Source organism: Dipodomys merriami, unplaced genomic scaffold, assembly GCF_024711535.1.
Source record: "Dipodomys merriami isolate MVZ:Mamm:240054 unplaced genomic scaffold, mDipMer1.0.p SCAF_138, whole genome shotgun sequence".
Classification (NCBI taxonomy): Eukaryota; Metazoa; Chordata; class Mammalia; order Rodentia; family Heteromyidae; genus Dipodomys; species Dipodomys merriami.
Genome location: NW_027202693.1, coordinates 2,392,581 through 2,405,448, shown reverse-complemented (window position 1 = coordinate 2,405,448; position 12,868 = coordinate 2,392,581). Strand labels below are relative to the sequence as shown.

At 50.0% G+C, this 12,868-nt stretch overlaps 1 protein-coding gene across 1 annotated transcript in view; it reads left to right on the top strand.

Annotated features, from left to right (window-relative positions):
* LOC138825607 (bMERB domain-containing protein 1) overlaps nt 1–12,868 on the top strand; it is a 44,007-nt gene that overhangs the window by 28,741 nt on the left and 2,398 nt on the right. Inside the window, exons 2-5 of the mRNA XM_070020302.1 lie at nt 1,764–1,887; nt 10,031–10,104; nt 10,729–10,843; nt 11,852–11,934. Coding sequence (XP_069876403.1) covers nt 1,764–1,887; nt 10,031–10,104; nt 10,729–10,843; nt 11,852–11,934 — 396 coding nt within the window. The remainder of the gene's footprint in view (nt 1–1,763; nt 1,888–10,030; nt 10,105–10,728; nt 10,844–11,851; nt 11,935–12,868) is intronic.

The window sequence follows — 12,868 nt, the reverse complement described above, 5'->3', positions numbered from 1 at the left end:
GGAGGCCGTGTAGGCCTTCCGCCTTGATGCTTTTGATTGGTGGGTGGGAGGCAGGTGGCAGATGGGACAATCCCTTGAGAGGCTAGGTGACTCAAGGGTCAGCAGCTTACAAAACAAAAACAAAAACAAAAACAAGCCAGGCACTGGTGGCTCACGCCTGTCATGCTAGCTACTCAGGAGGCTGAGATCTGAGGATTGAGGTTCAAAACCAGCCTGGGCAGCAAAATCTGTGAGAGCTTTTTTTTTTTTGCTCAAGGACAATGCCTAGGTCCTGAGTTCAAGCCCCAGGATCAGCACAAACACACATACACACACACACACACACACACACACACACACACACACACACACACACACACACGGCACCATTACAGACCTGGCAATTCACTGTGGAAATGCAGCCTGCACAGATCTCGTAGACAGGTGCGAAGGGTCTGCGTTGGGGACACTCCCCTTAGGGCTGCAGGTAGAGGTGGACAGCAGGAAATCAGTAAATGTGGTCACCGCTGGGGAAACGATTTGTAACAGGCTACAAAGAGAAAACCAGCCAGGCTTTGTCCCCGCCGCTGAGGAAGAGATTTGCAGAGTGCTTTGTGGCGAGGACTGCAGGTCTTCAACATTAGATCGTGTTATTCCCTAACGGCGGATGTGCAGACACACATGTGCACAAACGCGTCAGCAGCCGTGCATGGGTTCGTAGCTTGAACTACTAGTACTTGGGTACATATTTTGTCTTTAAAAACAACTAAAAACTCTGCATGTGTGTGTGTGTGTGTGCACATGCGTGTGTGTGTGCACATGCGTGTGTGAATGTGTGTGTGTGTGTGAGAGAGAGAGACAGTACTATCTGTATATATAAAACTTTTCACTTGGATTGTAGATCCCTTATTCAGAGTGTGTCAGATCAGAAGCATTTGAGACCTCAGATCTTTCCCCACCCCCCAATTTCAGGATATTTGCATATGCATAATGAACTCCTTGGGAATGGCCCCTCTGTGCACTGTCTGAAGGTGGCTTATTTATCTGTTGTTGGTGGTTTTTAACAGCATTAGTCCTTTTAATGACTGTCATTTTTAATTTTTATATTATATCATTACTGTTACTTTATTATTTATCTTTTGCAATACTGGGGGTTGCTAGGTAAGTCCTCAATCACTCTTCTACCATACCCTAGTCCTTTTGCTTATTATTATTTTTATGTGCAAGTCCTGGGGCTTGAACTCAGAGCCTGGGTGCTGTCCCTGAGCTCTTTCTGCTCAAGGCTAGCACTCTACTGCTTTGGGCCATAGCTCCACTTCTGGTTTTTGGTTGGCTCACTGGAGATAAGAGTCTCACAGACTTGCCTGCCCTGGCTGGCTTCAAACCTCAATCCTCAGATCTCAGCCTCCTGAGTAGCTAGGATGACAGGTATGAGCCACCGGTGCCAGGCTGCAACCTGAGTTCTGATGGACCAAACCCCATTCAAACCATAGCACCATGGCAAATGTGTTTCCTAGCCCTCAAGGGCTGCTTCACAAGCAAAGAGATCTAGGTATGCGTGGCCCTGCCACGTCTAATGGTCCTCCAGGCTGTCCCCGAACAAGAAGAGCACACCCAGCCTGTCCTGCAGGAATTCTGTCTTTGAGATAGGGTCTCACTCTGCAGCCTCTGCCTCCTGGGAACCGGAATTCCAGAAGTGCACCACCACACCCTAGAGGAACTGGTGAAACCGAACCCCCTCGTGGTCTCCGGTGCTAACTCCTGCGTGTCTCGCCGCGATACAGGTCAGCTGGACGTCATCTCTATGGCAGAGACCAGCATGATGCCGGAGGAGATCGAGCTGGAGATGGCGAAGATCCAGCGTCTCCGGGAGGTTTTAGTCCGCCGGGAGTCAGAGCTCAGGTTCATGTGAGTGTTAGGGGCAGTGTTTGGACACGAGGAGGCGTGGGGGGGAAGTGAGGGGGTGTGGGGGGGAGAACAGAGAGGTGCCCTGGAGAAGTAGACACTTAGCAATTACTCTGTGTGTGTGTGTGTGTGTGTGTGTGTGTGTGACTTGAACTCAGGCCCTGGTGCTGATCTTTAGCTTTTCTTTTGCTCAAGTGGTGCTCTACCACTTGAACCACAGCTCCACTTCTGGTGTGTGTGTGTGTGTGTGTGTGTGTGTGTGTGTGTGTGTGTGTGTGTGTGTGTGTGCTGGTTCATTGGAGATAAGAGTTGCACACATTTTACTACCCAGCCTGGCTTTGAACAGCGATCCTCAGATCCCAGCCTTCTGAGTAGCCGGGATTACAGGCGTGAGCCACCATGCTTGGAGCACTGCATGGCTTGTTCCTAGCTCATTCCCGGGGCTGGGTGATGCCATGGACTTTACTGGAACAAATCAGAGCCTCTGCTTTAGCCTCCTACCTGAGGCCTCCTTTTCCTCCTGGCCTCTCCATCCCTCCCCCCATGCCTGGCCTCCCGCCTCTCCCATCCTGTCCCATCGCATCCAGGCACCCTCCCGGAGGCCGCCCGCCACCTCCAACTCATTTCCTCACCCTTCATCCCAGCCCTGAGTCACATCATTAGCTTTTAATAACTCCCGCAGGCTCTGGCTGCCCAGCCCGGCTTCTCTGCGGCTCTGAGATCAGCGGCTCCTGCTGTTGATCTGGGTGCCAGATAATGAAGCATCTTCTGCCTCCGAGCGGGAGGGAGCGCTTATCTCCATCTTCTGCCCACTCCTGGGATCGTCATGAAAGGGCCGCGCACGCTCCTCTCCCCGTTCACTCGGGACGGTTGTGGCTTTTAATCAGCCCGTCAGATTCAGAGCCGCCAGGCGTCCGGGGAGGGCAGATTTCAAGAGCGCAGCCCTGGACCGAACTCTAGGAATATGATTTTTAGTGTGAATCATGTGGTGTGAAGCAAAGGTCAGGCCCCGGGAGCCTGGTGGAGAGGGGCCAGCGGGGAGCCAAAGCCCTAGAGGGAGATAATTATCACACGGAACCATTTTGTCTGTCAATGAGGAAACGGAGGCACAGAGCCGTCCTATCGCTCAACCAGGAATGTAAAATCACAGATTATTGCACAACCCAGGCTTTTTATCAAGTCCATCCAGGTCTTGGCTTCCATTGCAACTGGTTTTGGATCTAATTGTTGTTGCTCTCCTCCTCCTCCTCATTCATCCTCCTCTTCTTCCATTTATTCTTCTCTTCCATTTTCCTCTTCCTCCTCCCCCCTTCTCCTCCTTCTCTTCTAGTTCTTCTTTTCCCTCCCCTCCTCCTCCTCTTCTTCTTTGGTAGCAATGGGGATTGAACTTAGTGCCTCATAGTTGCTACACACTACCATTTGAGCCATGTCTCAGTGTTTTTACTTTTACTTTGTCTTCAAATAGGGTCTCATGCTTTTGCCTGGGCTGACCTTTAACTCTGATCCTCCTATTTCAGCCTCCTAAGTGGTGGGGCTTATACACCGGCACTCAGTACACGAGACAGGGTCTTGATAGCTTTTGCTCAGGTTGAACTGCAATCCTCCCATCTTGTAGCTGAGATTACAGATATGTGTCACCATGCCCAGCCTTTTGACTTCTTATCAACTGTATGTCCCAGAGAAAAAAAGATTTTGCCCAGTGAAAGTCTCAGTCTTCCCATCTTTACAATGAGGATGATGAGGTCTCCCTGAGAAGGCTGTAGCAAGGGAAAACAAGTGAATGAAAAATGGGTGGGCTTTCTGGGGGGCAGGAGCGGCTGGAACCTAGGGCCTCACGCATGCCAGGTGAGCACTCTACCACCGAGCTCTGCCCAGCCCTCCTCCTTTCTGCATATAGACAGCCCTCACCCCAGAGTCACTGGGAATCAGAGCAGCCGAGTGATGAATTCACTCTCCGACGGCTCTACTGCTCAATCATCAGATCCAGGTTTGCCAGGGGGCCTAAACTTCATTAGGGATGATTTTCTCCAGACACCTGCATTTTTCTTTTCCCTTTCCTGAGCCAGTGATTTTGAAGTCTGTTAAGAAGAGCTTTAAGTCCTAGTAAAATAAACCACCTGTGTTTATGCAACCCGACAGGTCTCAACCACACCGGGGGAGTGTGCGTTAACCTGTTGCACTCCAGCTAAAAATAGCATCTGCTAAGAACAGGTCACCTGCCACAGCCCCGGTGCATATCAACACAGGCGAGTGACACTACCTGCAGAAGAGCTAAAAAAAACACAAGTTGCCTTGAACAAAATAGACAAGGATTTGAGGAGCAGCAGAAGAAGGAACAGCAAAGGATCGGAGAGGCTACAGACAGGAGAGAGGGGAGACAATTCCAGATTAGGGCTCTGAATGCAAGGAGCCTCCTGCTTGGTTTGTCTTCTGTGCTCAGAACAAGGTTTAAGAGCTGTGTGCATGGTGTCTTATGCCTGTAATCCCAGCTACTTGGGAGGCAGAGATTGTATTTCCAGGCCAGCTCAGGCATAAAGTTCATGAAGCCTCATCTTAACCAATAAAAAGCTAAATGTGGTGCTTCACACCTTTCAGCTCCACAGAAAGTGTAAATAGGAGGATGACAGTCCAGGCTGGCCCAAGAATAAACATGAGATCCTATTTTTGTTTAATTGTTGTTGTTGTCGGTCGTGAGGCTTAAACTCAGGGCCTGGGTGCTGTCTCTGAACTTCTTTTGCTCAAGGCTAGCAAGCATTCTATCACTTGGGCCACAGCTCCATTTCTGGCTTTGTTGGTAGTTTCTTAGAGATAAAAATCTCATGAATTTCTCAGCCCGAGCTGGCTTCGAACCACCCTCCACAGACCTCAGCCTTCTCAGTAGCTAGGATTACAGGCATGAGCTACCAGCGCCTCCAAAAGGGGCTCACAACTTCAACCTGTGAGCAATGGGGGACAACAGTTCAAGCCCACCCAAATCCCAGGGCATCGACCCCTAGTAAAGAAGAGCAAGCTTATTTTAGAACCTGCACCTTTACTTCTGGAAAGACCTCTAGGACTGCTCTCAGCCAGCGGTCTACTGCCATTGCAAAGAATGAAAATAAAACTTCCAAATGCAATCTCTTAGTGGCGCCAGCCATATTTCACGTAGTCATTCATCTAGAATAGCTACTGGCTATTTACTGGCAAGCACACATTTATGTCGGCTGTATCTATTGGGAGCAAGCTGTATAGGGCTGGGCATGGTGGCCTATGCCTATAATCCCAGCACGCAGGAGGCAGAGACAGTAGGCAAAATACCTGCTGTATAGACTGAGGATTGCACAAGAAGGTGTGGGGACCAGTTTCAGCGTGGCAAGAAGTTGCCCACTGAGTATTCGCTCTTGCTGGTATCAAAGAAGCCACAGGCCAGCCTGGGCACTGTTGATTAGCTGTTGCTGGTATCAGCAGAAGTGAAGGGCCCAGCCTGGGCACTAGGCAGGTGACAGTCAATTGAACACACAGAAGCAGCTCAGAATAGCAGCAGTGTGGATGGGAGAATGCTAAGCAGGATGTCTAATTGGATTTCTCCGTGGGTGACTCACTGCTTTGATGATGCTATTGTCCCCTTGGAGTGTCTCTCATGAGATCTGAAAATTTTCCACCTGCACTTGGGGTCTCTAGGCCTTGTTTCCAGGAAACCCGGGACTCTGCATCCCCCGCCCACCTGCCTGTCTGCCCCCACCCGCACAGACTGACCACCAGGGGCGGTCATCACCACAGACAAGCCACGGTCCCTTAACAGGGGTGGAGGTGGGGGCTCAGTCTGCTTAGGGAGAGAGCCAAATGGTGAGGTAGTCGTTAGAGGGGTACTGAGGTAGCCTGGGAGCACCAGGAAGCTTCCAGAAGGAGGTCCTGGGCTGGGTTCAAGGAAGTAACAGGAGACAAGAGTGCTCTGATTTGGGGGGAGGAGTTGGGCAATGACTTGGAGAATGGTGTCGCTGAACTCCAGGCTTGATAACTAGAGATGAGGCTCAGATGACATGGTGCAGAGGGGCAGCGGCTGGGGCCTTGGCCCCCCCCCAAGACTGGCCATGCTGGACCTCAGAGAAAGAAGAGTAGGTCATTAAAAATCATCCAGAGAGGCCCAGTATGATGGCACCTGCCTATTATCCCAGCACTTAGGAGATGGAGACAAGAGGATCGTGAGTTCAAGGCCAGACTTGGCTACACAGTGAAACTCGGTCTCAAAACATAAGATAAAATAAAGGGCTGGAATGCAGCTCAGTGACAAAGCGCTTGCCTACTAAGTACAACATCCTAGGTTCGAACCCCAGTAAAGTACCAGAAAAGACTAAATAAATAAATAAGTAAAAACCCAGATAAAAACTAGAGCTGTAACTCAATGGTACAGTGTGTGCTTGGCATCCAAGAGGCCCTGGGCCTTTTTTTTGGGGGGGGGATGGGTCAGTGTAGGTCTTGAACTCAGGGCCTGGGTGCTTCTTTGTGCTCAAGGTTAGCAATCTAGCCCTTGAGCCACAGTGCTACTTCCAGTTTTTGAGTGGTTAATTGGAGATCAGAGTCTCACAGGGACTTTTCTGCCTGGGCTGGCTTTGAACTGCAATCCTCAGATCTCAGCCTCCTGAGTAGCTAAGATGACAGGTGTGAGCCACCAGCGCCTGGCTACACTTTTTTTTTTTTATTAAAAAAAAGTAAAACTAAAATCATGATACAGGCTTAGTATAAAAATGGAAATGAAACATACAGGAAAACAAATAAAGGAATTAAATATTCCTTCAAAATAACCATTGCAATATTTGGAATAGGTTTTTCTTTTCTCAATGTATATGCAGTTTGCAAAAGTGGGTCATTATTTTCCTAACTGGGCTCACTTGCTTGCTTCTTTTCTCTCTCTTTTTCTTTCCTTCCTTCCTTCCTTTTTCCTTTCTTCTTTCTTTTTTGGTACTGTCCTGGGGCTTGAACTCAAGGCCTGGGTGCTGTCCCTGAGATTTTTTTGCTCAAGTCTGGAGCTCCACCCCTTAAGCCACAGCTCCACTTTTGGCTTTTTTGGTGGCTAACTGGAAATAAGAATCTCATGAAATTTCCTGTCTGATAGAGCACTATCTTTGAGTAAAAAAGCTCAAGGACAGTGCCCAGGCCCTGAGTTCAAGACCCACATCCGTGATTGACACTGATAGAGGTGAACACAGAGATAATAAATGAGAGTCAGAGAGGGTCCAGCCTCCTGGCTTGCTCACTTCCGGCCTCCGGGTCTCCAGCTTGATGCTGAGAAATGACTGCGTCCAGGGGCTCCTGGAGACGTCTCAGCTTACTGCACCTGCCTGTGAGCTCAGAAAGTCAGCAAAAGCTGAGCAAATGCATCTATTCCTTCACCTTAGCAGGAGAAAGGCGGCTCATTCTGTGCCATTAGGGTTAGCTCTAGGTGTGACTTAAGTGAAAATACCCTTGGTTCCTTTTCAGCTGTGATAGCACCCAAGCCAAGCCTGGAAGGCACTTATGGAAGTCACTGACAGCCCAGAAAATGGCCAGAGATGTAGCTCAGGGGTAGAGTTGTCTTGTTTTGTAAGCATAAGGTCCTGAGTTCAACCCCCAGCACCACACACACACACACACACACACACACACACACACACACACACACACACACACACACACACACACACACACAAATGTAGCTTAGAACTAGACGGCAGCCAGTCAATATGAAGAACAGAACTGAGAACTCGCTCCCATCTGGGTGGGTAGAAGCAGGTTATGGCCTTTCTGCTGGCAGAGGGAGGTCTTTGGGGGGGTGGGAGTCAGTGAACCCCCACTTTTCATGCAGGAGGCCACAGAGGTCCAGAGAGACAAATGACCTGCCTAAGGTCATCTGACTTGAGCTGGGGACCTACATACCCCAAACCAGTGTTCCATCCCCAAGCTTAGACATCCCTTCCTCCTCTTCTCCACATCCCAGACTTGTATCCTTGCTTTTCCTCTCTCATCCTCCCATAATTATCAAGAAAGGCTTTGAGTTGGAACCCAACATTTCTGAACTTGAGCAGGGCTTATTTTTGGCCAGGGTCACTGTCTGAGCCCTACAGGATTTATCAGCCTGCCTGGAATCTACCCACTCGACACCCCCCACACACAATCCACGCTGATGCAACAACCGAATATAACTCCTATTGTCCTCGGAGACCAAGGGACCACGAATGGAGCTCAATCTCTGAGTTACTTGTGGAGGATTCTGGAAGGTCTCCAGTTGAACGATTGCTAAAGAAACCCACAGGAACAGTCTGAGCCCCTCTGGGCAAGCCTGGCTCGTTCGTAGCAGCTGCCACCTGCTAGGATGTTCCAGGGCAGAGCTTGATTAATGACTGGCGTGTCTCTGGCAGCGAGAGATTATAGGTTGAAGCCAGAAGTTCCTGCCTCTAGCTGGAAAGCTGGGAGGAGGGTGGAGCTGCCACGGGCAGAGGCCCCACCCACAAAGAAGCCAGCCAACCAGGCTGCGGATGGAGATGCTGAAGAGTGTGTATGTGGGGGGGGGGGGGGGGGAGAGGGGAAGAGACAGGTGAAGTACACAGGTGCACTTTACATGGCAGGGCTGAATCTCATGGGCTTGCTCTCGCTAGCAGTGTGGACCAGCGTAGCCCTGTTACCTGTCACCACCCTGGGAAAAGGAGAATTTTAATGCTCCCCTTTGGCTTCCCCAGATCATTTTCAGAAGCAGAATAGGATGGATCACCAAAAGGACACACGCCATCTCCTCCTCAGAGGCCCTGAAGCACAGCCCGCCTTCCATGTCCCAGGATTTAAAAACCACACCCACGGGCTGGGAAGGTGGCTCAGTGGTAGAGCGCTTGCCTTGCATGCTCAAGGCCCTGGGTTCGATTCCTCAGCACCACATAAGCAAAAAGAAAAAAGCCAGAAGTGGCGCTGTGGCTCAAGTGCTAGAGCGCTAGCCTTGAGCTGAAGAGCTGAGGGATAGCACCCCGGCCCAGAGTTCATGCCCCACGACCGGAAAAAAAAAAAAAAAAAAAAAAAAAAAAGAAGAAGAAGTCTCATGTACTTTGCCGGGTGCTGGTGGCTCACGCCTGTAATCCTAGCTACTCAGGAGGCTGAGATCTGAGGATCACGGTTCAAAGCCAGCCCGGGCAGGAGAGACCGTGAGACTCCTATCTCCAATAAAACCACCAGAAAACCGGAAGTGGCGCTGTAGCTCAAGTGGTAGAGTGCTCGCCTTGAGCTGAAGAGCTAAGGGACAGCGCCCAGGCCCAGAGTTCAAGCCCCACGACCGACAAAAAAAAAAAAAAAAAAAAAAACCACACCCACACCCACAGAATTTAAAAACCAACCACGGACCACAGATTCGGGGGTGGGGGTGGGGGAGGGGAGGCAAGGAGGGAGGGAGAGGACAAGAAAAGCCAAACTTTGTGTAAGCTGCGTACCATGGCTCGCATCTGTCATTCTAGCTACTCAGGAGGCTGAGATCTGAGGATCAGTGATGTAAAGCCAGCCTGGGGCAGAAGAGACCATGTACACTAGTCAACCACCAAAAAGTTGGAAGTGGAGAGCTGTGGTTCAAGTGGTAGAACACCAATTTTGAGCAAAAAGAAAAAAAAAAAAAAAGCTCAGGGACAGTGGCCAGGGCCTGAGTTCAAGCTTCAGGACCAGCAATTGTGTCTATACTGCACACGTCCAGACTTTCGCATCGTGTCATTCTCTCCTGCATGATGGGCTATAACATCTGTTTACACAGCGTTTGTATGGTGTCGGTGATTTGAAACCTCTGCGGGAGGTGTGGGCTCTCTGTGTGTCCCGTCGATGTGGAGGTCATCTTCAGGACATCCCGCATCCAATCCTCTGCAGGGATGGTTTGGCGACGCTATGGTGTCATGGCCCCCTTCTCTCCTGGCTGCCACAGTGGTGCTTTCATGAGGCTGGCAAGTGCAACTTCCAGTGGAAACATTCACACAGACGGATCCGGCAGGGTCCTCCTGCAGTCACCCAGGCGAAACTCAGTCCAGCCAGCGGCCCCACACAGCAGGCACTGGCCTTTATTAACGAGGGCGGGCCTGCTCCCACTGAGCCTCTGTTCTTAAAGCAGGGAGGGGCTGGGTGTGCGTGCTGTGTCTTTTAACCTGCGTGGTGTCCTGTATCCCCCCAGGATGGATGACATCCAGCTGTGCAAAGACATCATGGACTTGAAACAGGAGCTGCAGAACTTGGTCGCCATCCCAGGTAACGACTTTACCCAGTGCTAACACCTGCTCCAGGCTCCTCACCTGCTCTGCTTATACTGCTCCACTCACCCCCACCGCCCCCCAGCCCCCAGGTCTAGAAGACTTCCAACGATTTCTTTTTGTTTTGTTTTGAGATAGTCTTAACTTATAGTATCCCAGGCTGGACTGGACCTTACAATCCTCCTTCAGCCTCCCAAGTACTAGGATTATAGGTATGTGTTACCATACCTGATACTCAACTCTCTCGCTCGCTTTCTCTCTTGCCCACATTGTTTCCATTTCTCTCTCTTTCTCATTCTTTGTTTTTTCTTTTCCCTCCCTTCCTCCCCTCCTTTTCCTTCTTTCTTTTTTGTTGGTTGTGGGGCTTGAACTCACGGCTTGGGTGCTGTCCCTGAGGTTTCTTTTCACTCAAGCACTCTACCACTTGGAGCCACAGCTCCACTTCAGGTTTTCTGGTGGCTAATTGGAGATAGAGAGTCTCAAGGAGGAATCTTCCCTGGCTGGCTTTGAACCACGATCCTCAGATCTCAGTCTCCTGAGTAGCTAGGATGACAGGCGTGAGCCACCAGCACCCGGCTTCAATTATTTTAATTGTCTTTAACAATGTTTTTCTTCACCCCAGAAAAAGAAAAGACCAAGCTACAGAAGCAGAGAGAGGATGAGCTTATTCAGAAGATCCATAAACTGGTCCAGAAGAGAGATTTCTTGGTGGACGACGCAGAGGTAGAACGGTTAAGGTGAGTGGGCCGCATGGTCCTAGTCGGCTGCCTAAGTCCACCCTTCCACCTGTCCTCCAATCCCATCATCACCTGAGACTCAGCCCTGCTTGACAAGCCTAGCCTCTCCCCGGACACAGAAACCAAACAGATCCTAGCCTTCTGACCGGAGGATCCGCTTCATATTCAGAAAGTCCTGCAAAGGCCTGGGTGTCTTGGCTGAGCACTACTTTGAGGTGCCCGGTGGGGAGTTCCATCACAGAACCCGTGGCAGAGCGCCCCACATCTTCCCACTGTGCTACACCTCTCCTGTGGTCTCTAAAGACTCCACCCCTCTGTGCTGACTGGCTGCCTTCTCCATTTCCCACCTTGTTCTTTCCATTCTTCACATTCGTGGCTCTGATGTTCTTTCCCTATGTATTTGCACCCATCCCCCTTGACCTAGAGGGACCGCCCCAGGCCCTGGAGCTGGGGTGAAGCTATAGGCCTCAGAGAAGGCAGGGCCTGGGTTCAGCTCTGAACAGCCATTCCTGAATGATTTCATCTCCGCCAAAAGCTCTCTCCTGGCAGAGTACACCTTCCTCTTGTTTTCCCCTGTGATCTTGGAAGTGTCTCTCCAAGGCCCCTGGAATGAGCTTTGTCTACATCAGCTGGGCTGGGCCCACCTAGTTAATTCCTGGCCGCCTTGAAGAGCTGAGGTGACTTCAGCTCTTGTTTTCTGAGACCTGCCACACACATCGGAGGAGCTCAGGTGATGTGTGGCTTGAAAGGTACACAGTTCACTGAACTTCCACCAGGGAAGCTGAGTTCTAGAAAGTCCCTGCTTCTGCCCTGGACTGTCCCTGTAGAGATGGGTTGGCTTATTTACCCGTTGTTGATAGATCTCTACTTTAGAACAGGACTAAGCACTCCTCACAAAAGCCCCATCCTTGGGTTTTATGGCCTGTGATAGCTTCACTTCACTGGTTTCTAGTTATTTTTTTTTCTTTGCTGACTGTACTTTTCTCTTCTGCACCCCTGCCTTTCCAGGGAGCAAGAAGAAGACAAAGAAATGGCAGATTTCCTGAGAATCAAGTTAAAACCTCTAGACAAAGTAACCAAATCTCCAGCCAGTGAGTTTACCGTATTTCCTACTGTCCCATAAAAGGGAAAAGGAGATTTCAAGCAGGTGCCTGCTAGAGTCAGAGGGCCAGCATCAAACACTTCCTAGAGATCAAACCTGAGCAGGGCTGGCTGCATGGGAGCCAAGTTCACAGGCCTGTAGCCCGTGCCATTTCCCCCAGCTCATCGGAGAAGGACTCCATGCTTAGTTCATTGCTACCTTGAAAATTTTCATTTCTTTTCTTTTTTTCTTCTGATCCTTAGGGCTTGCACTTAGGCACTCTGACTCTGAGCTTTTGTGCACAAGGCTAGCACTCTACCACTTGAGCAGCTTTACTTCTGGCTTTTTTTTTTTTTTTTTTTTTTTGGCATTAATTGGAGACGGTCTCTTGGACTTTTCTGCCCGGGCTGGCTTTCAACCGTGATCCTCAGATCTCTGCCTCTTGAGTCACTAGGATTACAGGAATGAGCCCCTGGTGCCCACTGAAATTCTTTAATGCTTGAAATAGAGACTCTGATTTTTTATTCTGCTCTGAACCCCCCAATCTATGTAGCTGGTCCTGGCAATCACAGGGCTTGGCGTGTGATCGGTGGCCATTGAGATTTGGGGAACTCTGGCCTCTTATAAGGGCTGAAATCTCCAAGAGCCGGAAGTACCTCTCTCAGGACGTTAAGAGTTATGACACACCCAGAGCAGAAGCATTTCGTGTGAAATATGTTTGGGAAGTGGTACAAATGCAAACCCTTTCTCCAGGGGCCCCCAGCATCTATGAGAATGTTGACGTGGTAATCAGACGGTCCCAGCCTCCCGTGAAGATGAGCCAGAACAACCCCCATGAAGATGAGATCGCACTAAAATTTAAAAACAAAAACAAAAACAACCCATGAAGAATTGAGCCAATGAGCAGACTTGGTAAATATAACAAAGGGAATGACCGTTCAAGC